Here is a 26,729-nt window from a genome sequence, read left to right on the forward strand (position 1 = left end):
CACGGCCCCTTATCTTATGCGGGCTTAGGCTTTGGCGCTCCGAGCATAGGCGTGCACAGGATTCCCCATCAGGGGGGGGGGGAGATTCATCGCAGCGCCCCCCCCACCCTACTAAGTCAATGTGTGAGGCAGATTTTGCGCCCCCCTCCCTCTTAGGTGACTAGAAGGGTCAATGTACGGGGCAGATATTGCGCCCCCCCTCTTAGGTGATTAGGGGGGGGGTGGGGTGGGCGACTGCCCCCCCCCCCCTGTGCGCACGCCTATGGCTCCGAATATGCTTGTGACGTGCCAGAGGTATAGTACGGCAACCACGCGCGTTTTTCTGCCCTTGGAGGAAGAGGAGAAGGAGGAGGGCGACGACCACGACTGCGCCGACGTTAGCTGCAGGTGGGACTGGCCCCCGTGGGTATGCGACAGTGCTGGGCAGTATCGAAGATACATGTATCTGAGATACTATCTTATATACTCTATGAGTATCTTGTATCTGTATCGCGATACTACTCGAAAGACGAGTATCTGTATCTGTATTTCCGATACATTCGATAATGTATCGTGTATCTTAAGATACAAGATACTTCTATCGCAACACAACCGTGCGAACAATAATCGCTGTCCAAGCTCCACTTCTCAAGCTGGTACTGGTGCCACTAAGCCATCTGAATAAGTCTTAGGGCGGTGACGCAATTTTATTTTCCCGCCAGAGTACCCCAGTGAGGGCAGAAGATGAGGAAGACAAGCGCGCGGACGTCTACGCCCAGCCCACGTACCTTTTGTTTGCTCGATTGCTTTTTAGTTGCGCCAATATGCCGCGACACTTGCTCTTAACCACTGTCCTGCGCCGCGTCTGTTGCGCAAATTCTGATGTTGCTACAGTGTCGTTAATGAAGATTCTCTTGAGTCTTGCTCCGTAACGAAATGTGATGCGTGCAAGAATGGGGTTCCTTTGCGTCGCATGAATTTTAGATATCAGCGATTTGAAGGATCTCGTGGATGTAAGTTTAACTTGCATGCCATGAATTAACTTATATGCAAATAAGAATCTAACAACGTTAGCACCACTGCTACTGATGCTAGATCTAAAAGTGCAAGCGTTTACCTAGCAGAAACTATCTTGGCGTACCGCAGTTTTCACTTCTTCGCACATTTATTCAAAGAATTTATGAAATCATAATTTGATTTCAGACAAATTTGATGCAAAATGACAGCTTTGACAAATGACAAAATTGATGCAAAATGACAGCTAAGAAAGCACTTGTGCTTTCTTAGCTGTCATTTTGCATCCCTTACATTACCTAAGTCTGCACTGTTTTTCCGGTCTGGTACCACAGTGACGTGACTGCAGTATGTCTTTTGCAACGCGCACCCAAAATAAGATCTCTGCTTTATTCTTCGGTCTACTTTATTTCCACTACTGTTTACACATTTACACGTTGCCAAGGCGATTTTGAAAACAAATATATAATTATGTGGGCGTACCTTGAGTAAACAGTACAAAACATTCTGCTTACCGCTTAGGAAAATAGCGATATTGAGTTTGCATTGTAATAATGGAAATCATTAGGAGCCATCTTAAAGATGTTAGGAAGGTGATTCGAGAAACTTTGTTTCACTGAATGCTCTGTTTTGCTCATGAGGGTCCCAACGAGCCGTTTCAGGCAATTTTCCATAAGCACTGAATTTTCCCTTGTCTCAACAGGTAAGTTGACGATACTTGGTGCTTAATTGTCATAACTATTAAGGGCGCCGTCTGTATTGTGTTTCTGTACTCATTCAATGTGAATGTTTGATAAACAACCACCTTTCTATTTTACTTATATTTGTTTTCCTGTATCAGGCTTTCTTAAATATTTTTCGCATTACTAATCGCCACGTAATGGGAGCTATAAGTGGCAATAACGCGAATAGCGGCGGTGTCCTGCGACGCTTTATGGCACTATACAATACGTCTGAGACGTTTCTGTGTTGCACATGTTCTCTCGTTGAAGAATAATTGCTAAAAAGATTGCACATTAGTGAGCATATCAACAAGGAATCCTTTACGCCAGCAGATAAGTAGAATATGACAATTCGTTGCAGTTTTACGTCATGTACGTATACACCAGGGGTCTCAAACTGAGCTTATAGCCAGCGGGCCGCAGTCGCGAAATTTAGTTGCAAGGGCCGGGACAGTGAAGATGGTGGGAGAGAGTTTGAACAAAATGACGTCTGAAAGGAAGCCTTTCCCATATCTCATATATAGGTCATTTCTGAAGGGGATTTGGAGTCAGCATTCGAGAAACATCGATAGCGATGTACAGAATGACTGATATCTGGACGCGGATTCTAAAATATAAAGTTTTGTTCCACGGTTATGTTTTAGCACATGGTGACCACATGTTCGTCACGAAAGGAATGCTTGAGACCAGTCATGTCTGTGCAGCTCACGAACATACTTATTTAGAAAATAAAAACAAATGAGACGAAGACGGTCATGTGTGCGGGCCGGGCCGCTAGCGAAATGGCTCAAACCCCTAGTATACACCATGCGCCCCCCCCCCCCAACAAAAAAGAAAAAAAAATGTCGCTACCAGCGTTGTTGCTGCTGTACACCTGTCCGGATACACGGTATTGTGCAAGTTGCCTTTTACGGACATGGTAAAATTCCACACCGGTATTTGCGCCGTCGTGAGAAGGCTTCTTATTGAAGTTATTGTGATTATATGGCAACCTGCTGGATGGTCGGCAAGCTGTGCAAAGCAAGTACCGCTGTCAGCGAAGTGTACAAAGAGTTGCCCTGGGAAGAAGCTAAACAAACCCCAATAAGTTATCCTGGAAGGAAACTAATGTACTTTGAGCAAGAAGGGCAAAACTTTTGAGATACTAACAGACATTTCATTCAAGTGAAACAAAATAGGTCACAGTTAAGAAATTTTGAAGTAGACATTTTCGTGCATAGGTGTTTGCTGCTACATTATATGGATCTATAATAACAAATTTGAGAATGTATCGAAGTATCTTAAGATACAATTGCCAAGTATCGTATCGGATACAATTTTTGCGGCAGTATCTTGTATCTGTATCTCCAATACTTCTTACCTCAGTATCTTGTATCGTATCGCGATACAATTTCAAAGTATCTTTGCCCAGCCCTGGTATGCGACAACTAAAAAAAGGTCACACGTTTTCTTGTGCTCTTACATAAGACGACTCGAAGGCGAAATCCATCATCTTTTCCTTCTCAGTGGATTGTATTGATCTCCCCACCCCGGAAGCTCTCTGAATCAAACGTGGTTTTGTACTGCCTCCGGGATCGGAGTCGCTAGAAGCATTCTGCACCTCACGTGGTTTCGCAGCGCCTCCGGCATCAGCCCACCTTTGACCAAGCGGTGATGTAATGTGGTGACGCCACGTTATCTGGCGTAATAGTGGCGCCATGATGACAGCACACACTTAGGCGACCTGTGGCGTCATGCGCTCACATCATCGCATGATTTTCTTGGCATCACCCGTGCTGACGCCTGCGGTCACTCTCCGCGTTCGATGACGCATCTAAGGCTTTCGCCTTAAAATCTTCGAGAGCAGGTTACACTGAACACTTGAAGGCGCCCGCCTGCTACACACTTGGTAACGCATTTAGTTCCAAAATCGGGGATCAGGCTTCTTGCAAGACGTAACTAGCCGCAGTGTGAGATACAGGCATTAAACTGCTTTGGTTTTCTCAGTCAATTGCATTGATCCATACCCCCCCTCCCCCCCAACCCTCCAGCTTAAACTTTTCTGCATGTCACGAGGCGTCGCACTACATCCAGGATTGACCCACCTTTGGTCAGGCGGCGATTTCATGTGATGAGGTTATCATATGGCGTCGTCCCGTAACGTCATGATGATGCCACAAATTTCGCCTATATGCGACGTCTTTATGCCGTCACAGCAAGCAGCCATTGATGACACAGGCCACGTGTTTTCTGTCTGCGTTCACCGCTGGTTTCCTCTCCACACGCCGCTCCCTCGGAAAAGGTCACGTGTTTTTTTCACCGTTTTTCGCGCCTGCTGTGTTTTGCGCAAGGTCATAGCGCAACGGGCCGCTTGCGGCTACGGCCTTGAAAATTTGTCAGAGAGCTCAATCACAGAATTGAGCCTGAACGAAAACAGAGTTAAAAACGAAAGTGAACGTGGGAATGAAAGTGCGTAAACTGTCCTTGTTTCGTTCTTTTTCTTACCTTATTTATTTCAGTCATGAATCGAACATTGCGCATTATAACACGTTACAGAGTGCTAGTGGCAGAGGCCTTGGAGAGCATTGACTTCAAAAGAAATGTAGTGAGGTGTGACGTTCGCACAATGTTCCTAAATTGACGTCTATATACCACAGTCCATGAGCAACACAAAACAATGGCGCATACGTGATATGAGTAAAAAGAAACAACAACAAAAAGACCCGTTCGTGCAAGAGAGAGATTAAGGAAAAGAAAGGTAGGTAGAAATGACAACCAGAACAAGTATCCGGTTTGTTACCCTACTCGGGTAAGCGGAAAGTGAGTAAAGGGATGATGGAGCGCAACTCCAACTGTCCGTGTGTGAGCATTCACTTGGTGACGTTGGTGACCTGATTGAAGTTCTGAAACTCCCAGCTATCGATGCTCTTTGTCCGAGTCCTGGGGCGGCGCTCGGTGCCTGTCACGTGACTATCAGGTCCCTCGCTAATGGACAGCCTCAGGGGCACGTGGACACCGTCACCCCCTGGTTTCTCGCCGCCGTCGGCTGCTTCGTCCGCTTCGTCGTCGTAGAAGTTTTTGATGCGTTTGCAGTAGTAGGCCATGAATGCCTGGAAGATGCAGCCGGCGAATAGCAGCGCCATCGTGACGCCGTGTATTAGGTAGCGGAGCTTCTTGAGGTCGTAGAGCCAGCAGGATCCCCGCTCGCCGCACCGATCCTCCCAGACGATGCACGAGGCGTCCGTCAAGGCACCGTAGATGAGCGGGTACGGGATGAAAGCTGTCGAGAGAATTTAGAAATGGCGTTAGTAAATGTGCAATCGCCTTCTAGCTATGCCGTCTACTGCGAATTATGATACTTCAATAAACCTTGTTGTTGGGCTAGTTGTTGCATACTTCATGAAATTACAAGACGTAACCGTTTGAGCCTTGCTTACTAGTCGCGCTTATTGGCCATGCTACTTGTCGCCAAGATACCTGGCGTATCGCATCAAGAATGGATTGGTCCCGCTTGAACTGCTAGCCTTGTGCGGATGTCTCAGACCGTCGGCTGGACACGCCAAGAGGACATGCCGGGTTTGGAAGTAAGAAGTTTGGAGACAAATTCACCTTTAGCAGGCCTGCCTGCGTGCGAGGTGTTTTAGCCGTGACGCAGGCTGTCTAGCTCATCAGAAACGGAAGTACTCTCAGAAGGGATCAGACGACAGAATTTTCGTGATGCTCTTTCCTTTCGCCTGTTTTTTCTTAGTGGTTTGCCTCCTGTAATTTCATAAATTAGGATAGACTGTCTATAAATGCGTGAAATTTACATATTTTGATGTCAAGGCTCTGGAGATAAACTTAAGCAAGTGGAACCGTTAGAATAGATCTTAGTATATTTTCAGCAATTAGTTGCAATTACAACGTAAATAATTATCTAGTCATTGTACAGTCTGTCATGCTAATTTATTCATAAACAAAGCTCAGCGACCCACTCAAACTGCATGCTATCTAAAGGTTATCTGCAGGCAGCTAGCATTCCTTAAAATGTAATTTTTTTAAATTCATGCCAAATCGTTTCGCGCTCAACGACTCGTTAAACACGGAAATGGCTTCACCAAAGCGGTCGCTTGCAGCAAATTATTTCAACCAGAAGTTATAGAAAGGAACCTTAAACAACAAGAATGCTTGATTTACCATAAGCGCAGTGTTCACAGAAATGGCAAATGTAAGTCACGTATCCAAATGAATACTGTGTCGCACAGGGCTAACTGTATTTGGGGCGAGGTTGGAACCCAAAGGCGTGGCTCTAGCTGCTCCTCTATCGTGTTATTTTTTTCTCATAATGCCCAAAGCATACAGAAACAACCCAGGAAAGAGTGCACGCCCATTGACATCCACATAAGTTCTGTATGCCAACATAAATTGTCAGGACAAGCTTTTTTACGGCTTTCGTTAATTCGTCTGTGATTTGTAAAACAAGTGATTCCTCATTCTGACTCATTTAATTGGCAGTTATATATATGGGCGATTGTGCGGGCTTGGCTAATGCTATTAAAGAAATTGAGCATTCCTTTCGGCATCGACTGCCTCGTTATTTTCACTATTACATTGACTGCTGTTGAATATTTACATTCACAAAGCCTTTCCCGTAAAACTAACGTAAATGTCCACCGCGGTGGTGTAGCGGTTACGGTGCTCGGCTGCTGAATAAAAGGGCGCGGGTTCGATCCCGGCTGCGGCGGTCGCATTTCGATGGAGGCGAAAAGCTACAGGCCCGTGTGCTGTGCGGTGTCAGTACACGTTAAAGAACACCAGATGGTGGAAATTTCCGGAGCCGTCCACTACGGCGTGCCTCATAATCATATCGTGGCTTTGGCACGTTAAACTCCACATATTATTATTATTATTATTATTAAAATTAACACAAATAAGAGGCATCGTCCTAAATATCATGTTACTAAAATAGTGCGTACTATTCAATTATAAATGAATGTAACAAAAGAGTAGCACCCACCATGAGTTTTTATTAAAGCTTTTAATCTTGATGTGGCATTCTTTCTCACTTATTTTCAATCTGTATGCACTGTAAATCAGCGCTCGTAAATAATGTTAAGGGGTTTAATCACATGAAGTGGAATGGTAGGTGCGCCGCCAGCAAGAACTCTCTCCAGTTTACGTTTAACTAACCTCTGTCTTTCTTTTTGATAATTCATATTATTTCAAAAAGAAATCAGGACACTAAGATAATTCTCTGTGGTTCGGCACTATTGTCACAATACTCGTTTCCCTTCCTAATTTCTGTAGCAGGCAAGACAATCGAAATTTGAAACTCACCAAATGCATTCATAATTGCTGACGTGACGAGCAAAGACAGGCTTTTATCTCGTGGTTCGATACACCTTCAAAAGAAAGAAAAATTATTCCTGTATGTTAGATCCTTGAAATCAACGTCACATGGGTGATAAATGTTAATTGATCCGTATTGATGTGACAGATACGAAGAAAACTGGTTAGGGATGCGCTGAAACATAGTCAACATTTTTCTATCATTAGAATGGGGTCTACTATACATTCAATGACCATGTATTATCAATGCCAACGACGTTCTCGCTGTTCGCGTACCTGAGTATAATTGGCAAAGCACATCGATCTTGTGTGTGTGTGCACATTGTCGAACTGCTCTAACTTAACCAATGAAAAAAAAGGAAATAAAATACACAGCCTTACGTGATGTACCACCACCAGATAGGAAAGTAAGTGTTTCTGTGTAAGAATATCCCGCGACATTTAAAAAGAAAAAAAAAAAACACTTCACAAGTAGGTTTCATCACTCCTTCCAAAGTAAAGTCTTTTATACGCTAGCGAGTCAATGCCTGTAATATTTTTGTTGTGTTTTTTTTTTGTCGCTGACTAGAGCTGGAACACGGAGAGGAAAGTTAGTGATTTGGTTATTAATACGAACAGCATAAAAAATACGTTTTTCTACTGTTTTAAAGTTTTTCGAATACATTCACTTTTATTGTTTTCAATTACTGTATATACATTGCACGTAATTTCTAGCATATGGGCATGTTTACGTGTATTTGCGCGTGTTTCGTTTGTTTATTTTTATATGTACATATATTCTTCACTGTTTGCGGACACAGCGCCAAAATAATGGGACAGGAAACCATTCAAGCTGCTATTCGATGTACCTTTAAATTCCTGTCCTTGTGGGTTTCTTTCCTCTCAATTTTATTTTATTTTCGTTTTATACAAATAACATCTTATTGCACATGATGATTACGTCATCGCATCTCTCTTTTATACGAACAGTGTGTCATTGTATATGTATCTTACGTCATTGCGTATTTAAAATTAACATCATGCATTAAAAAGAATGCTAGATAAGCTTAAACTTAGCTGGGATTCACTGCAAATTTCACGTGGTGATTTTTCTCGCGTTTTGCGAATGGGCGAAGGAGTGAATCGCACAGGCCTGCGGTTCATCTTTTAATGCTACATGTTTTCAACCTTTGCCTGCGTGCAGGGCCATTCCCCGCCTAAACATATTTTCTCTTTTGATCTTAATAAAACGATTTTTAATGAAATAAGCTCCAAACCTTAGCCCGACGATAGTCGAACCAACGTGTGAGCTGCCCAGCGTAATTTGAATCACGAAGACCACACCAGCGAAGATCATCATGGCGTCGAAGCAGTCCTGCTCGCATTTGCTGTTTGAAACATTTCCAACGGTGAACTTATTCATTCCGTATTCCGACTGCAGGCACAGGCAGTCCTGAAATTCCTGTAAAATAATACAGATATCAAAATACACTTATTCACATACATTTCTTGTCCCTTTTTTTTCATCTTCGTTTATGAAAATTGATGGTGTTCGTCATCCAGTCAGCACTTTTGCAGGGAGCGTTCGAATTATTCTCCCATACAGCTTTGACAACAACAAAATATAGCACTGAAGATTCAGAGAATGTGGCGCAAGTATCTTAGCTCTGTCTGAGCATAAGTCTCGGTTCATAACTCCATACTTTCATTTAACGTCAAGTAACAAATAAGGCCCTAAATTACCATAACTGATTGTTTTCTAACTCCACTGGTTACTTGGAGATGTTTATACTCTCGTTTGCGCTGACCTCCCTCCATGATTAAAGTTCACTACACGTTTTGTTTCAAAGTGTCTGCTCAGTATCCATACTCTCGTTTCCTTTTATAGCATAATTTTTTTAGGAGTTTGTTCTAGACGAATCTGATCATGGGCTAGTTGGTACATTTCTTGGTATATACCAAGTATGCAGAGCTCAAGGGAACGATGACTAAACGGACACAAGTGAACGATCTATGTCGTTCGCGTGTCTCCGTTTCGTCTCTGTTTCTTAGCGTGCGCACTCTTAGTACGCACGAAATAAATATATATGAGGGGAGGGGAGGAATCTCTAGGACGAGCGCATAATGCACTGTACGGGTATTAATATAAACTATTCGACTTTGCTTTGTTTGAAAGATTATGTAACAATTCCATATGCTACCTTATTCAGCCACCGCCTTAGGTTTAAGGCTATAGCAGCTTGTAATAAATAGGAATAAATTAGCGCACTTTAACAAGCATGCGAAAGTATACCCCCTCAAAAATTTGCCTTTTTTTGCTGAGTTATCGTTCATATACGTGTCCATCACTATATATTCGCTGGATAGTTCACTAGTCGTCTTTCTTTTATCCAGTCGATTTGTTTGGTTCACCGAGAGAAGCTACAAAAATAATGCTTGTTTGTGATCATCGTTGTTTGCACTTGAGTAAGAAGCAGCCCGAAGGTGCTCACCGTCTGATTGAATTCGCTGACAGGACATCCCGCAAAGCACGCTGAGAAGTACTGCGTTCCTGTCGCTTGGTCGCACACTGGACGATGGACTCTCGTGGAACAGTCGCATCCATCGCTGCACTGATTTTGGATAGTCACTCTGTGAATGCGCAAAAAAGAACAAAAAAGCTGTGCACAAGGGACAGCCTCAAACTGCCCGAGCTTGACGCGCATTTGATATGTGTATCAGAGTGAGTGAGTGAGTGAGTGAGTGAGTGAGTGAGTGAGTGAGTGAGTGAGTGAGTGAGTGAGTGAGTGAGTGAGTGAGTGAGTGAGTGAGTGAGTGAGTGAGTGAGTGAGTGAGTGAGTGAGTGAGTGAGTGAGTGAGTGAGTGAGTGAGTGAGTGAGTGAGTGAGTGAGTGAGTGAGTGAGTGAGTGAGTGAGTGAGTGAGTGAGTGAGTGAGTGAGTGAGTGAGTGAGTGAGTGAGTGAGTGAGTGAGTGAGAGGTTTGCCTGGCGGTGCACATAGCATGCTACTCATTACGGGCACGATTAAACATAAAGTGATGCACATATTGCACGACAGATACAGGACACACACAAAACTGCAGTTGTAGCCGAAGATACAGGGTGACAGCGCAAAAGACGAAGACAGAGAAGAGGCTTGACACACACGAGCGCTCACTTACAACAGTATTCGGAAACAAGCAACCACATATATAGCTCAAAAAGTAACAACTTTACGTCTTGCAATAAATTATAATTGTAAGGATACACTATAGAACAGGAGCACAATGGTGTTACGGGCTACCCAATGCAGCTCCCATGTTACAACACATTCGGCAACTCACTGCTAAGAACCTTCCCTCCTCAACTCATCAGTCGTCTACAAACTTTCCTGTTACCCGGAAGACGAAAACAATGTACTATTAGACAAACTCGCACTTGTCAAAAGCAAGCGATAGCGTTCTGTCAAGTAGGCGAACCAAGTATATAGCACATCCATCATTAGCATTCTTTCAGTAAACGCATTTCACTGTGCCGAACAACGCAGCGTGAACCTTCGATGCCATTTTCACATCTAACTATGCCATTGATTTCTTGAAAACTAGTTCCGAGAAAAGAGAAATCCACCGGTGCTTCTTTCTCTCACCCTTGCTGCTTTAGAACACGGCTCGTGATGAGTTACTGACCTTTATACCGGGTGTTCAAAATTAAGCTTTGTTTTTCTTAAAATTCAACACTGGGAAGTACGTCAAAACTACCTTTGCAGGTAAGTTATGCATCCAGGGGGACACAAAGTGAGACAATAATTATCGCTGTCAGCCGCCAAGTTAACTAAGATTGAATAATGAACTTTTTAGTAACTGCAGCAAGCGGGCATGTTTGTATTGAAAAGTTGGAGGCAGTAGCGTTTCTACGCAGTTCCACTTTGAAGAATTCTTCGAGCATGTCAGTGCTTTGAGATATACCGCTGCAAAGTTTAATTGTGGTTTGCATGATTACGCATGCAAGGCTGTGAGGGTCGGCGCAATGTTCCTCCCTGATGTGCCGAGCAGTGATTGCTTGCTATCTCCAGCCGGTATAGTAAAAGAGTAACCATTATCATCTTTGTCTATGCCTTCGACTCGTTGTCAGATTAAACGCCGCACGTAACTGCTGTGGGACATCGGCAGGGGAGGGGGGGGGGGGGCTTAAGCCAGTGCTTATTGTCTTGCATGAGTAATCATGCAAACCCCAATTAAACTTTGAAGGGGGATATCTAGCAGCACAGACACGCTAGAAGAATTCTTCCAAGTGCAACTATGTAGAAACGCGACTGCCTCCAACTTTTCAATACAAACATGCACACTTGCTGCAGTCACTAAAAATTTAATTGTTCAATCTTAGTTATTTGGTGTAGAATGCGCAGTGCTTGAGGGGACCTCGACGTTCCCACGTGGGAGGCCTAGGCCAACGAACTTAAATCGCTCGTTCATAATAAAGTTTATTCCTCCTCCTCAATCTTAGATAATTCGGTGGGTGACAGAGATAATTATTGTTTCACTTTGTGTCCCCCTGGACACACAGCTTTTCTGCATAGGTGGTTTTCTGGTAATTCCCAATGCTGAATTTTAAGAAAACCATAAAGCTTAATTTTGGGCGCCCTGTATAAATGAGCCCTAACTTGCTCACTTAAGCTGCAGCTCACCCACCACTGTGGCACAGTGGTTGACGGTATTCTTCTGCTGAGAACAAGACCATGGGTTCGATACACGGCCGTGGCTTGACGAGAACTTACTGCAAGAACGGTCGCGCACTTTCATTTAGGCGCCCGTTAAATAAATCCAAAGATGTGGATATTAACCGGACTTCCACAACGGTGTCCCTCACAACCCGACATTGCTAAATTGGATACTAAGCTGCAAGAATCAATCAATCAATCAATCAATCAATCAATCAATCAATCAATCAATCAATCAATCAATCAATCAATCAATCAATCAATCAATCAATCAATCAATCAATCAATCAATCAATCAATCAATCAATCAATCTCTAAACATAACCATTCCCGTTTAGTGCGGTGGCCTCGCATGCACATCTCAAAGCCAGTAAATTCTTTTCAACAATTTGTTCATCAAGAATTTCTGCACTGTAGTCGCCTCCGTACACGACGATCACTTAACGCGCCTTTATTTAACTTAATGAGATGGAATTGAAGATGAGTGAATAAACCGACTGATGCTCACCCTTCGACCGCATCCGGAACCACGGGGTACTGTATCGAGCCACAGTTTATCGCCATGAGTGAAGTGATACCAACTGCGGCGGCGAAAACCACGATGACCGACTGTATGCCCACAACCCTGGGCGATGGTTTCACTTTGTGCACGAACACAGCGCCCAGAACGATGCCGACCACGTTCGACACGATATAAGTTGGTCCTGCGTGCACAGTTTCCTGGTGTCAGAGATGACAAGGGTCGGAGCGTAGAGAAATGTGGTGAACGCGTGCCAGCGTTGTCGAACAGGCAGCCAAGGCAAGCCAGGGTTAGTCAACATTTAGCCGTCCCTAGGCTGCATTAGCCAGCTTATATCCAATAGAAGCCAACGCTAACCAGAATTAGCCAATGGTTAGGCAACGTTGGGTGACAGCAGTCAGAGGTAGCCAAGGTGAGCCAGTGATGGTAATGTGCGAGTAAATTCGGTAGCCTTCACAACGCCGGCTTCAGACACACTGATGCACTTTTGATGTACGCACCATATTTCGTCGTAATAATTTGTTGTTGATTGAGTTTTGTATGGTAGTTCCCACGACCCGCTCTACATCGACAGACTTACGTCTCAGCGTTTTAACATAATGAATGTCTGTGACTGCTTATGCGAAAAAGCGCCTAATGACACTCAGGCACGTTACAGCCACTAAAGTTTGTTTACGTTTTAATCACAATTTATGCAATGTGTGAGAAGAAATCAGAAACCTTTATGAAATTGTGACGCTGCATGCGATGAGGTTGTGCGCACTCACCAGCAAGAAGACTGGCCTTTGACGCGGTCTGAGAGAACTGGTGCTCAGTGTAGCGCGGAAAAGAGATGTAATAACCGGCCAGAGCAATGTAATTTGCGATCGCCGCTAGGATGCGGAACACGTAGACTGGATTTCGGGCCAACCTTCCGAGTCCCTGTAACACCTCTGAAAATAGAGCACAAGTAGATGTTACTACGCATGTTTGAAGACACTCAAAGGCTGAAACATTGTTTTTTTCTTCTTCTTCTTTTTATTCAGGTAAGTTGTATACTACCGTAAGTTTTGTGACCGCATCTGCGCTGCACTGTTCCACGCTAATCTGAGTTTCATTACCTTCAAAAGCAGTTTTGCGCTCAGGTGGCTTATACTGAACCTAAAGTGCAATGAATCTGAGTAGCGTTATGATACACTGCTCACGGATTAAAACGCGAGAATTCAGGGCTAAGTAATGCACGTACTTTCGTTTCCACTGTCTTCAGTTCGAGTCATATAGGTGTGACTTTGGGTCGAACAGTGACATCAGAGCCAACGCTACCTCAAGCTTCCAGATTCGCAGCGACATGACGCAGTTAGCCTGAGCAATGGCGGATACCAGCAGTTATACTACAGACCCTTCTAGCCTCTCTAGTTATACTAAAAGTTTGGTGTTGCGTTTCATTAAGTGTGAGCAATTTCAGCAAAATCGAAAGGACAAAAGGGGGGCGGAAGGTTGCTAGCTGCTGTGGCGTTGCCAGGAAGTTTGCCAGCCTGATTAGCGATAAGAGAAAATATGTGTTGCGTCTAACTAAAGGTCGTCACTAACCTTATTGTAATAACAATACATAAAAAAACACACGAACATGAAAGTCGTAGTAAAGAGCAGTTGCTACGATGCCTACTCGCAACTTGCCCTACAATCTGTTCAACATTTACGCGCAGCTGTTTACCATTGAGCAAAGCCGGACATTGAACTTTATAGAGGCCCACCTTTCAATTCAGCTTTCATACTCTTGTCCTTGCTGACAGCATCGCCTTTGTTAGCTTCTGATTTTGACCGGATCTTCTTCGGAAAGAACAGCATTGGAAGTGTGCTGATGAGAAGGCCAAACCCGATGAAGATGTAGCCGAACCACCAGGCGCCGATCCACCGAGGGTCGCCAGGCTTAAGCGAGGACGTACCTGAGAGCGTATGCAAAATAAGCGGAATTATTCAACGTGCACTCAGCGTCAAAAGTTTAGAGACCGCGAGACCCCACAAATGCTGATTATTCCCGCTGCTTCGACAGGCAGCGTTGAATTTCGACTAGTGGCATGTTCTAAAATGGGCCAACAACATGTACCGTGCAGTTCCACCGAATGCAGTCGCAGATTGCTGGGGAATTCAGTATTTCCTGACCTAGTGGTCTCGAAACTTTTGCGCCGACTGTGCACGCTCGTACTTATGGGAAGTGAAGCTATCTTTCCCGAAGCAGTTACTTCGGTACTATATACGCTGCTCACAGCCATCCCTATTAATACTGTCACCTGGTGGTGACGTTGACGAAGGAAGCAGTCGGCGTGTTCAAGATTAAACTTTCTATTTGGGCGAACTTGTGCCGGAAAAAAAATTAAAAAATGAGGTATACAAGCAATTCACGCTGTATACTGATAGCGACGAGCACGGCATCGGCCTTCAGTAATCTGATCATCGGCGGAACGCGTCGTCCTTTATGAGGCAGTCATCGAACCTTCCAGCGTTATCGCTGGGGCTCGCGTAAGCTCTCATACAGACTTGACTATTTGCATCCTGCGTGTAATCTTAACAGAATGATCTCAAACAATCGCGAATCTTCTCAAACGCTGTGGCGTGGCCTACGTCCAGTGTTGTTAACAGACTTTGTGGAGGAAACCCGAATATATCAAAGCAATAAACACGCGTGGCAATATCATATGCAGCACACTAAATCAAGCAATTTATGTTTACGCAACGCGCTGATCACAGTTTACTGTCATGCAAAGCTTATGTCTATAAACAACACCGTTCCCAAGATCAGGTGAAACGTACATAACAGTTCGTGTAAATGAGCACTGCGAGACGCACAAAGCAAAGACGTCAAAAGGACGAACGTGATGTTTGATATTTGCCGAGGGAACAATCGTGAGAGACAGCGCCAAAGTTCACCATTGCTAGGCCGTTTTGTTCTTGCATTTATCATAAAGTTTCATAATAATACGCTAGAGGGAAATCTGGCGCTAGCGTCTATGGGAGCTGCACCGTATAGCGCTTCAGCTAGCATGGGAATGATGGGTATTACTATTACATGGATTTGCCTAAGACTCGTTCTTTCGGCTCCGTGTGGCTTCGTGTTGCTCCGTGCGTGGCCTGCAGCCGCTTTGACGCGAGACGAAGTTCAGCAAAAGTTCAGCAGTCCCACTTCACCACCTTGACCCGTTTAGGCTGAATAATTCAAACCAGCTGACGGAGTGGGATAGGTTTCAAACAGGAGAAAGTGCCTCAGACAGCCTGGCCGACGTTTCGATAGGGGGGCCTATCTTTGTCAAAGGCACCTTGTCATCCCTGGCGTGTTAGAAAGTAGCAGAGTGTAGTGGCTACACTCCTCTGCTTCTAGTTTTTCTCTTTCCAGGCAGCAGTTACCAACAGCAGCAGACGCGCCACCGCTGGACATGACATCATCACTAACCCATTAAAACTAACACGCCAGGGATGACAAGGTGCCTTTGACAAAGATTTTTCCCCCTATCGAAACGTCGGCCAGCCTGTCTGAGGCACTTTCTCCTGTTTGAAACCTATCCCACTCCCTTCTCGACCTTGGAAACCAGCTGGCGAGCAGGGGCGTAGCCAAGGCGGGGGGGGGGGGGGGGGTTGGGGGGGTTCAAACCCCCCCCCCCCCCGAAATTTTTCAATTTTGCTTGCGTATATAGGCACGCACACATACAAACGCACGCACGAACATACATAAAGTATGGTTGAACCCCGCCCCCCCGAAAAAAATTTCTGGCTACGCCCCTGCTGGCGAGGTTCACAACGAGTCATTCTTTTATCCGAAACAAAAGTCAAAACACAACAATCAACAAAGCCACAAGTGCACTCGAAGCCGCAAGCTCGAAGACTAGGCAAATCCATGCACTATACACCCATCATTCCCTTGGTGGCAGACCGATCACTGCGCCAGAGTTCCCTCTAGTAAATATTGTAGGAAATTCGATCACATTTATAACCCAGTGGAATCTGATTTACGCGCACGTGAATGGTGCAGGTGCTTCAGGCGCTGAATATTCGTCGCAGGTTGCATTGCCATTTAAATTATACTTTTGAACCAGATGACTCAGTTATCAGTGTTATTACTTTCCGCAACCGGCGCTGGCAAGACTCCACGTTCACGTCTCAACGTATATTCAATAGCAGTATGTTGTAGACTCGTGTGCAAAAGTGGAGCCGACCACATGTCGTGGCTCTTCCTGCTATAAACATACATCGAAAATAAAAGTCACAGGGTCCCTTATGCGTTCGCCTAAGACGACTTGAAGGTGAAAGCTATGTTCTTCTTTTTCTCAGCCCCCCCCTCCGAAGGCATTCCTCACCTAATGTACTTTTGCACTGCCTCCAGGATCGGAGGCATTGAAATATTTCTGCACCTCACCTAGTTTTGCATTGCCCCCATGATCGGCCCACCTTAATCCAAGTGACGATGTCATGTGATGACGTCATCATCTGATGTCATCACGTGATTTTTTTCATCACTCGTGTGGACGCCGACGCCGCGGGACGACGGTCGGCGCCGACGGTCAATTTTCGCGTTTGATGAGGCATCTAAGGCTGAATGAAGCCTTGAAATAACTTATGATACTGTGAGCGCTGACTATATAGTTCATCTTCATCTGTACAGAAACCATTGTAATCATCATCTTCGTTTGTCACGCGGGCTGCGCCGCTTTGGGACATTGAAATATAACCTTTCGATTACCGAACTGGGCGTCGTCTCATAAGTTTCGCGTCAAAATACTTAATTTTGCGTGCCGAGGTCATTATATGATTATGAGGAACGCCGTAGTGGGAGGCGCCGTAATAATTTCAACAAACCAGGATGATCAACGTGCCCAGGGTGCGCGGTATGTAAGAGTTTTCGCATTCTGCTCCAGTCGTAAACGCGGCAGCCGCGGCCGCGGAATTGAACGCGTGACCTTGAAATGAGCAGCCAGTGCGCTGTCGCCGCGGGTAACAAGTGTCGACAACAACATGCGAGGCTCTGACAAGGGCACAACATCTTGAGCCCGGAGCCAAAAGCACAAGCCAGTGAATGTGCTAACTTATAAGGCGCGGAGAACTGGTGCAAAATTTGCAAAGATTTTTTATCGTAAATGCTCTACACTCTTAATCAGGTCGCGCTAAAGGGCTAGATATAGCCAGGAGACCTGACAATTTTCGTCTAGTTTCCTGGATATAGCCAGCATTTAGAAAGCACCTGATTAAGAGTACCTGGGTAAGAGCAGTTGATCAAAGGGCATATATGCCTTTAGACAGCCGGCTTCCCTGTTGACTGTCTAGTGTCAGGATTAATAGATGTTTGCTCTTACTATACATTTCAGCTTAATGCGTTTTTAGTGAATGCGGACCCAAGTACTGAGTAGTAAATGCGACGAGTGAACTGCAAAGAGAGTGCAGCTCACTCGCCACATTTACCGTTGAGCCACAGCGAGAGTGTCTTAAGAGAGTGCAATAAGCCTTGCTTTTATTGGACTACATGTGATACAATGTGAAATTGCAGGAGTTGGCGTCGTCATCGTCAGTAGTCAAGTTTCAGCTTATCGAATAACTGGCGCGCTATTATAATTTTTCAAAAACTTTTTTTATGTCCAAGAGCTCTTTATTTTTGTCTAATATCGAATTCTACAGGGGAGCATTTAGAAGCACGCTGAAAGTGCTCTTTCAAGACGAGGCGTGTTTCAGTGGTCTAACAGAAGTGGGAGCGATGTTACTCCTTAGACAGATCGAGAGCGGGGCTCGTGCTCTAATATCTGGGGTTTACCTGACACAACGGCGGTATGACTGCGAGGCACGCCGTAGTGTAGGGCTCCGGAAATTTCGATCATCCGGTGTTCTTTAACGTGCACTGACATCGCACAGTACACGGGTCTCTATAGCATTGTGCCTCTATCTAAATGCGACTGCCGTGGCTGAGATCGAACCCGCGACTTTCGCGTCAGCAGCCGAGCACCGTAACCGATGTACGACCGGGATCGTGTTCTGCAGAACCACTGTACCGACGTAACCACCGTATCAACGGGGCTCGTGTTCTGAAAACGTAGCTACGCTAGTGTAATGTTCGCAAGAACAAGCCGTAAAATAGCGACAGCAGACATATTATTATTGAAGCCCACCGACCAATAAAAAAAAAAAAGCTGTTCGCCGCTGCCCCTTAATAAAATTCGCCATAAGACAGCGGTCACGCGTTAAGGAAACAAAATTCTATTAGTGAAAAAAGTTTCCCGCTGAATTTTTTTTGTTGAAGGCTGGACCGACTATAAGTAATGTGCTAATCGCGTATGTAGAGCCGCCACGGTGGTCTAGTGGTTATGCTGCTCGACTGCTGACCCGAAGGTCGCGGGATCGAATCCCGGCCGCGGCGGCCGCATTTCAATGGAGGCGATATGCTAGAGGCCCGTGTACTTAGATTTAGGCGCACGTTAAAGAACACCAGATGGACAAAATTTTCGGAGCCCTCCCACTACGATGTTCCTCATAATAAAATCGTGGTTTTGGGACGCAATATCTTTTAAGAAGAAGAATTGCGCATGTAGCTTCTGATCAGTGATAAATCAACATCGCAGTCGCATTGTCTTCTGAAAAAAATATTCTTGTGATACAATCGAGAGAATGCGCATCACACTTACGCACGTGGAGGCACGCAGAAAAGACTACGCGTTGGAGACGTAGTAGTTGTTATTGCTGTGAACTGAACGTAGCGCGAAACAAAAGAAACGAAGAGTTCGACTGGACATCACAAGCCATTGCGGTATCCGCTTGATCAATCAGGCCAGTCTCACACATTGCTTCATCGTGGAAGCATGCCAACTAGCCCAAATATAAGCCTTGCTGTCGCAAATATTAGCTTTGTACTTTGGAGATCTGACCGGTACCGGTAAGTGCGATGGGAGCTTTGCTTTTGTGCGCTGCATAGATAAGATAGCGCATGGCTGGCTGCTCAGCGGTAGATATATGTTGCTTTCCGTTGCGGGTGTTGCTCATCTTGCCCTATTTCGCCTACAAAATGATGTGAAGCAGCCCATAGTGGGGCAGCCCATAGAAATTCAGACTGTAACACAGCGGCGTTGCGAAGCTTCCGGAGGGTATGAATGGGCGAATTCTGAACGTAAACCGGCGAAACGGACCTTGCTTTGTCGAGGATGCGGCTTTGGTTAGCGAGACGCCGTCACAAGGACAATGACAGTTGGAAACCGTCTGAAAAGTGAGGTTAACAAACGCTAACACACGTCAAGTACGGTGTCGTAGTAGAGCGTGTTGGTACGAGTGCTACATTTCTCAGGTCACTATGCGATTTTAGCCTGCACTCAACGAAATAATCTTGTACCCGTTATTTTTTCCCGCACACTGTTCCTTTCGCTTTTGTCATATACTTAACAAAATTTTTGCCGCGAAGATTTTCAGCCAAATTGAAAGATTGGGTGAAATCGATAGACACAACCTTCATTTCAGGCAGAGACTAAAGAAAAATAATGAAATTAATGCGTTTTTCACAAACTGCCGCGTCTAGCGGCCGCGCCGTGAACTAGAGGAGGTGACGTTTGGTGACGTTTTATGCACCGGAAACGGGCATGTGGATAGCAAAAACGTGGCTCTCGCAAAGGATTGTGGGCTACGGAGCCCGTCTGCATCGACTTCCGGTTCGAGATGCCGTGCCGCCGAACGGGCGCTGTTGCTAGTGCCGTCGCTTTCTGTGTGCTCCATCTGGCAGTCTGGTCTCCTTTTCTCACAAATTACTGCATAACACTTGGGAGTGATGTGCAGCTCAGTTTATTAACAAGTGCAATCACTACGGAATGGTTATAAAGGTGCTAACGGTCATGTCTTCATTCAATTGGCGTGCACCTCCGTACACATGCATGTTGTTTCACCGCAAAGGGCGTTTTCACGCATGTATTGTGGCATATGAAAATTTGTCGCACATTATAATGTCATGAAATATCTGCCCAATCTGTTTTCCTGTTGATAACACGTAAAATTATTTGTTTAGTTTTGTGTTGCAAAGATACCATCTCGGGTTCGATATAGGTATATAGTCAATAGCAATAGTGAAACGTTTCTTGCTCGCAAACAACTCTCGCAGTTTTGTCGCTTTTCTTTTACGTCTCTGAATCATCCTTTACGTGAGATGGCTTTCCCTCGCGCACTCGAACATTGTGTTTCGATCAATGCATGCGAAATTCTTCGCACTCAACATGCACTTGCCTTTCAAGTTCCATTAGAAGGTATGGACACTTCACGCTTGCAAGTTTCTGAAACACTAGAGACACCATACCATGCAACTCGTTGCTTCAAAACGAACTTGGATCGTTTTACGTACTACGATACCAGTAACTGAGCGGCCTTTTTGTTCCGTACGTTGCCCTTTTATGCGCTCAGCAGTTTTAATAAATTTCACAGAAAGTAGGCAATGCAGTATATTCAACGCAAGTGTACTGTATCGGCGTACTTGATCGGACAGACAGAATATGCTTACTCTTGTCGGAAGTTCAAGTGATTTGGGAGCCTACGTACGTTGACATTTGGCATCATGTGCTCATATGCGTGAGTGATTCTGAGGTAGCCACCGTTTGAGCTCGAATACACTAAACGAATCTGGTTCTGTAAAATATTACTGCGTGTTTTAAAGCATAACCGTATATCTATACTCGTATGCTGCGCTTGAGAGCCACCGTTCCCCGTGTTTGCCCATTTAGTCTTCTCGCTTGTTTCTCTGAAATGCGAAATATCACGTATCCATTCGCGATATATTCCAAGAACACAATCACTGGACAACTGTGTTTCCTCCCCGATTACACTGAACAGCAGGCACCTTGAAGCAGCGAAGAGATAGGCCTCGAACCGGAAGTACCGCAGCAGACGACGCGCCGTTTTGCTATCCACCTATTCCAGCGCGCCCGCACCTCTCAGCCCACTCAGCTCCCACTACGGATCCTACAACTATACGAACCGCCGCGGCGGCTGCATTTTCGATGGAGGCGGAAACGTTTGAGGCCCGTGTACTTAGATTTAGGTGCACGTTCAAGAACCTCAGGTGGTCTAACTTTCCGGAGCTCTCCTCTACGGCGTCTCTCATAACCATATCTTGGTTTTGGGACGTTAAACCCCAGATATTATTCTTAACTATACGAACGGCACCGGCAGCTCCCGGCTGGGGTTAACGCCTCAGCGCCTTTGTGGAAAGGTGAGAGTGAGACGTAGAGGAGAGGTGAAAAAGGGAAGAGGAGGAAAGAAAAACGGGCACCCTGCATGCGCAGCGGTGAATGTGGCGTCACGGCTCGCTCTGGCGTGCAGCCGCCGCGCGCTGACTATCCTCCAAAAATACAGCCAACTGTTCAAAACTACTTGAAATACAATCTATTTATCGGAACAGTCGCGTCTTCCGGGTAGAATTCCGATGTTTTCGTCAGTTTTTTCCCATTTTTTTCAGTATCCCTTTGACTTTTTAGAAAGAATTGCAGCAGAAACTGCTTACTGAGGGATTGTAAGCTTGCGCGAGCCTTATGTTTAACTGCACCGCTTGACCAACATGTGGCAGCGCTATTCAGCCAAATTTAGCCAACACTGGCCTGAATGGTATACATGGCTACTTGCTGGCACATATGTGGTGGCCCACTTTCTTTGTGCGCCTACTGCACGGTACGATTACTTGCTGCAGCAACTGCACTGTCCTGCTTTCTATTTATGGCAATACGCCATTCTGATATAGACCTTATTATGAAACCTCAATCTCATTACGAATATTTTTGACCAAATGACTCTTCTTAGCGGGCACCCAGGGTACGGTACAGGAGCGATTTCGCATTTTGTTCTTATTGAAGTGCGACCGCAGTGGCCGGCATTCCACCCGCGTCCTCGAACTCCATAGGCATTAATGAAGATCCCCCCAGTTACATTGATGGGTTTGCTGTTACTTCGGAGGTGTTACACAAACACGAATACTTCATTTTCAGACTTTGGCAGTATTTTGGTATGGACACAGCAGCAATATAATTTTGGAAAGCGACGATACACGAAAGTATAAGACATGGAATACTATGTCCGGCGGCCGCCGTTAAGCAAGGTTATATAGAAAATTGCTTTAAAAAAAACGTTACCGAAACACTTAAGTCTCCTTACGTGCATTCAATGCGAAAGCACGGCGTGTCTGGTTGTGACGGCTATATCGGCGTCCATAGTATTTCGACGTCCCTGTCACGTGTCATTATATTACGTCATCACTACCACATCATTTGGTCAGTTGAGTTTTCTTGCTATCGGGTGGTAAGGCCACTTTCTAGTGGAGGTCTGTGGGCATCGGGGGGCTAGATAGGGGGGGAGGGGGTTTCAAACCCCCCGAAATTTTTCAATTTTGCATGTGTATATATACACACACACACACAAACTCACCCACGAACATACATAAAGTATGGGTGAACCTCTCCCAGCCCCCGAAAGAAGTTTCTGGGTATACGTTACTGGTGGTTATAACGCCGACGCTGGACATGTCGGCTCCGGTTATTTCGCTTCGTTGGGTATATAATGCTTTCGCTTTAAAATGCAGGCACTTACCTTTCATTTCCTCAGGGTAACTTAGGCTGATCGACGCCATTGTGAAGCCCAAGACAGGTCCCAGGAGGCGGAATACATACAGGGAGCCTAGAAGCAATAGAGGACGCAAATAAGCATTCGTACATCCTTGGTCAAAAATATGCGGGCTGCGCCAAAATTGCGACCACACAATTACTGAAATATCTGCCCCATTGCTGATAACGCTTACTGTCGATTATCTCTATAGTCACTAACGTTCTCGGGACTATGCGAAACTTCACAACGGGTGGTTCCCTTCCCGTGTTTGTGGTCGTGGCTGGCCTTGTCGCACGGCCGCCGCATTCAATCGGGAACCTTGGGTATTATAGTAGACAGTTTAAGAGTCAAGGCCGGAGACCGGAAAGTTGGCATGTTCCTGATATGAGAAGAATTTAAAGACACAACGGCAGCGCGAAAAAGGAACCGCCGCACAGAAGACCTGTTCTTGACTTCTGTATAGTGCTCCTTTTTTGCGCTACATTTATGTCATTTTCTTGAAATACATGTATTTGAGTAAACACCGACTTGTTTAACAACACGTCCTTTTGCACGAAAAGCATGCATTGCTTGTGGTTTTAAGTGCAGTGTCCTATATATGTTCCTTGTGTCGGGACTTTAATTACGTTATCATGAGATTTATGGTTGAAATCGCGAATGGTATAGCTGCTGCTATCCAGAGAAAGAATTTCCGTTTTAACCAGAGATTTGCTTAAGAAAAGATTAAGGTAACTATATCCGATTCTATAAGTCGCATGTTATACAATTTCCTCACAGCACAACTTATTCGTGCAGCGTTGGTATAAGCAAATTTGCAATAATAAATTCTTCTATAAGAAAATTATGCGCTAATTGTAATGCAACTGTGTTTGTCTCATTTCCTTGAGCTCAAGGTCACTCGAAAGCGTGCGTGTGAATTGCTACAGAAAAAGGAGGTGGTGACAGCGGGTTACAACTTCCGCTGTCTGAACGGGCCACAGCTTCCTGAAACGATAGGACAGCTAATCCCGAGAGCAGGAAGTAAGCGGCTGCTCGGGTCGGGACTGATGTAAACGGTTCTGTCAGTCTGTGCATACGAGGATGAATATGTCGCTTGTACCTTCAATGCATCAGGGAGCGTAATTAAAAACCGCGAAATTCGATCGCAGGCTCGTGTCCTACGCGAGCACGTACGAACGCACGTGCTTCGTCAAATGAAATGGAGCCACTATGCTCTCGTGTTCTGGACGTCTAGCCGGGGCCTCATTACCTTTTTTTCTGGCAGTATTTGAAACCATTTCGCATTTCTTTTGCTTGATCTAATTTTACAACCAGGACCTTAGAGGCACGGCCGATGCTTTGTCTGATGCATCATCAACACTGTTGCGGCTGGTGACTACGCTTCGCTTGATACGAGTTTTACTTCTGAGCAATAAATGGAGAACATATCAAGGACTTACCGAAGTACACGGCCGAGTTTTTCTTCTTAACGTTGTCGTCCATGTAAGTGGTCCCGATGACGTAGTAAGCGGTTCCGCCAAGTCCGTTCAAGAAGTTGCCCATGAAGAAGAACATCAGGGGCCCGATCGACGCTGCGTCCTCCTTGATGGCTTGACAACTGGCCGCCGCCGCCTCGCCATCCGAAGTGCCGCAGAACTGAGTAGTGGCGGTCGAGACGCCACCGACCGTACGCACGTCTCCCATGAGGTGCTTGCCCGGACCGTACACCAGGTAGGGAAGCATGCTGGAAACAGCTCCGAGGAGCGAGAAGAGCATGCCACCGGACACCCAGTTTGGTTTACTGGTGCGTCTCAGGCAAGCCATCATCACGAAGTTGGCCACGATGGGACTCAGGTCGTCGGCGATCATGATGATGCCCGATGCGCGGCTGGACATCGAGAAGCGCCTCTCCACGGTGGACAGTGTTCCGACCAGGTAGGTCCGGTAGGCGCCCTGAAAGATGCCCAGCAAGCCGAACACGAGGGCGTAGTAACGCGAAGTGGCGAACCTCTGGAGCCAGTCGGGCCTGTAGTTGCCCACGCCGCACAGGTAGTCGCCATCGGTTTCGACGTCTTGCGTCGAATCCCGCGCTGGAACTTGGTCCTGCTTCGACGGGGCCGCGTCCCCGGCTTCCGGCGTCTCCTTGTCGCGTGCGCCGTCGGCATCGCCGTCGTTGGGTCTTGGCTGAGCATTCATGACAAGTGGCGGCTCGGAGGGACCGCCGAGGTTTCCCTCTCCGTCCGTTTATCACGTTCGCGGCGGCCCTTGGGGCGGCCCGCTCTCCTTTTCTCCGGTCAGCAGCGGCAGTCTTCCCTCGAGGGACAAAGTGTTTCGGCGTCGATAGGGCGACCGTTTCGTCACATCCGCCAGCCGCCGTCCTAAGAAAGGATGACGATGTTGTCGTTACACATGCACACTCGCTCAGTTCTCCGCTATTCGGGCTCGCGCGCGCTCGCCGCCAACCGACAGACTCTTTCGACAGCTAGACTGCTCCAACTGACACGTTCACCTCGGTCAACCAATCGCTCACTCAGTCTTAGACCGATCAATCAATGTCTGTGCAAACACTTCTGCGAGCTCTTGTATGTTCGTAGCATCGCGATGGCTTACAAACCTTGGCAGTGTAGTAATAAAGTCGTTGCTTCGTTTATTCGTTCGAGGCTTTTTTTTTTCTTTTTTAGCGAGAGCTTTGCAGTTTGAGCTGTAGCGCGTTTAAGTTGCCCTTCGGTAATAATGATTGTTGGGGTTTCACGTCCAAAACTACGATATGATTATGAGAGACGCCGTATTGGAGGCCTCCTGCAATTTCGACCACCTGGGGTTCTTTAACGTGCACCTAAATCTAAGTACACGGGCATCTAGCTATTTCGCCTCTACTGAAATGAAGCCGCAACACGAGCTTGATTTGAGCGAGATGGTTCAGGCTAAATATCATACATACTTAATCAGGTCTCGCTTAAAGTGCTAGATATAATCAGGAAACCGGACATTCTTCTTCTGGTTTCCTGGATATAGCCAGCATTTAACCAGGGCCTGATTAAGAGTGCAGGTACAACGCAACAAATGTAGGAAGGAAAACTGAGACAGGAAAGAGCGCTGACTTTCAACTGTATTTATTTAGGGTATTCCGGTAGCTTTTATACAAGGTGAGTGAACCGTGCGCAGGTGTGTGATTACGCATAATAACGCACGCGTTGTTGCGCATCTGCGCGGTTCATTCACCTCGTACAAAAGCGGCCGGTACACATTCAATGAATTCAGATTTCTTCCTGCATTTGTTGCGCTGTACCTACGACATTTAATTGAAATCACGGCGGCCGGGATTCAATCGTGCGACCTTCGGGTCAGCAGTCGAGCACCCTAAAAACTAGACCACCGCGGCGGGTTGAAAGTTGCACTTCAAGTACGGAACCGGAAGATCACTTGATTTCTTCATTGGGTCGAAATTGAGATTTCTGACCAAATTTAGTATGGCAACTATGAATATGGTCCTTTTTTTTCTGTTTTGCTAAGTCGATAAAAATTGCAGGAGTTCAAGATTTTCTCGTTTATTAGAAATACGCTGTACCTCATTACGGTTACACGTTATGACCCGAAAGTCGCGGGTTCGGTCCCGACCGCGGCGGTCGCATTTCGATGGAGGCAACATGATAGAGGCCCGCGCATTGTGCGTTGTCAGTGCACACGTTGAGAACACCAGATGGACGAAATTTCCGGATCGCTTCACTACGGCGTGCCTCGTAATCATCTCGTGGTTTTTATTATTGTTGCAAACGGAAGTTTCTAATAAAAGCTTTTTTTTAGCTGAATTAAGCATCACGGATTTCAAAAATATCCGGCTGACACCTATTCTCGTTGTCGAGATAACCAACTTTAATAAACGGCAGAAGTTCAGGGGAAGATTTCAGCTTGAAGAGACGAAAAATTCGTGAACACGGGCTGTCGCTGGAGCCGAAGTTT

At 45.8% G+C, this 26,729-nt stretch overlaps 2 protein-coding genes across 3 annotated transcripts in view; one reads left to right on the forward strand and one right to left on the reverse strand.

The window, feature by feature from the left end:
• LOC119396556 (uncharacterized) overlaps positions 1 to 26,729 on the forward strand; it is a 317,806-nt gene that overhangs the window by 203,759 nt on the left and 87,318 nt on the right. The window lies entirely within an intron of this gene.
• Positions 4,510 to 25,200, reverse strand: LOC119396557 (solute carrier organic anion transporter family member 74D). The gene is made up of 9 exons (XM_037663819.2): positions 24,230 to 25,200; positions 22,776 to 22,862; positions 13,949 to 14,140; positions 12,983 to 13,147; positions 12,204 to 12,399; positions 9,494 to 9,632; positions 8,279 to 8,463; positions 7,011 to 7,075; positions 4,510 to 4,974 (listed from the first exon to the last, which is right to left on the reverse strand). Exons 1-9 carry the CDS (start codon positions 24,963 to 24,965, stop codon positions 4,565 to 4,567), a joined length of 2,175 nt encoding a protein of 724 aa, XP_037519747.1. The 5' UTR covers positions 24,966 to 25,200; the 3' UTR covers positions 4,510 to 4,564.

Source organism: Rhipicephalus sanguineus, chromosome 6 (genome assembly GCF_013339695.2).
Source record: "Rhipicephalus sanguineus isolate Rsan-2018 chromosome 6, BIME_Rsan_1.4, whole genome shotgun sequence".
Lineage (NCBI taxonomy): Eukaryota > Metazoa > Arthropoda > Arachnida > Ixodida > Ixodidae > Rhipicephalus > Rhipicephalus sanguineus.

What these genes read in the sequence shown, in the direction of transcription:
- LOC119396557 (XM_037663819.2), bottom strand. Translation starts at nt 24,965, where the DNA reads ATGAATGCTCAGCCAAGACCCAACGACGGCGATGCCGACGGCGCACGC. An exon ending in AAAGGCCAGTCTTCTTGCTG is followed by an intron (nt 12,400 to 12,982) that starts GTGAGTGCGCAC and finishes CTGTGCACGCAG; the next exon opens with GACCAACTTATATCGTGTCG. An exon ending in TCGACTATCGTCGGGCTAAG is followed by an intron (nt 7,076 to 8,278) that starts GTTTGGAGCTTA and finishes TTTCTTTTGAAG; the next exon opens with GTGTATCGAACCACGAGATA.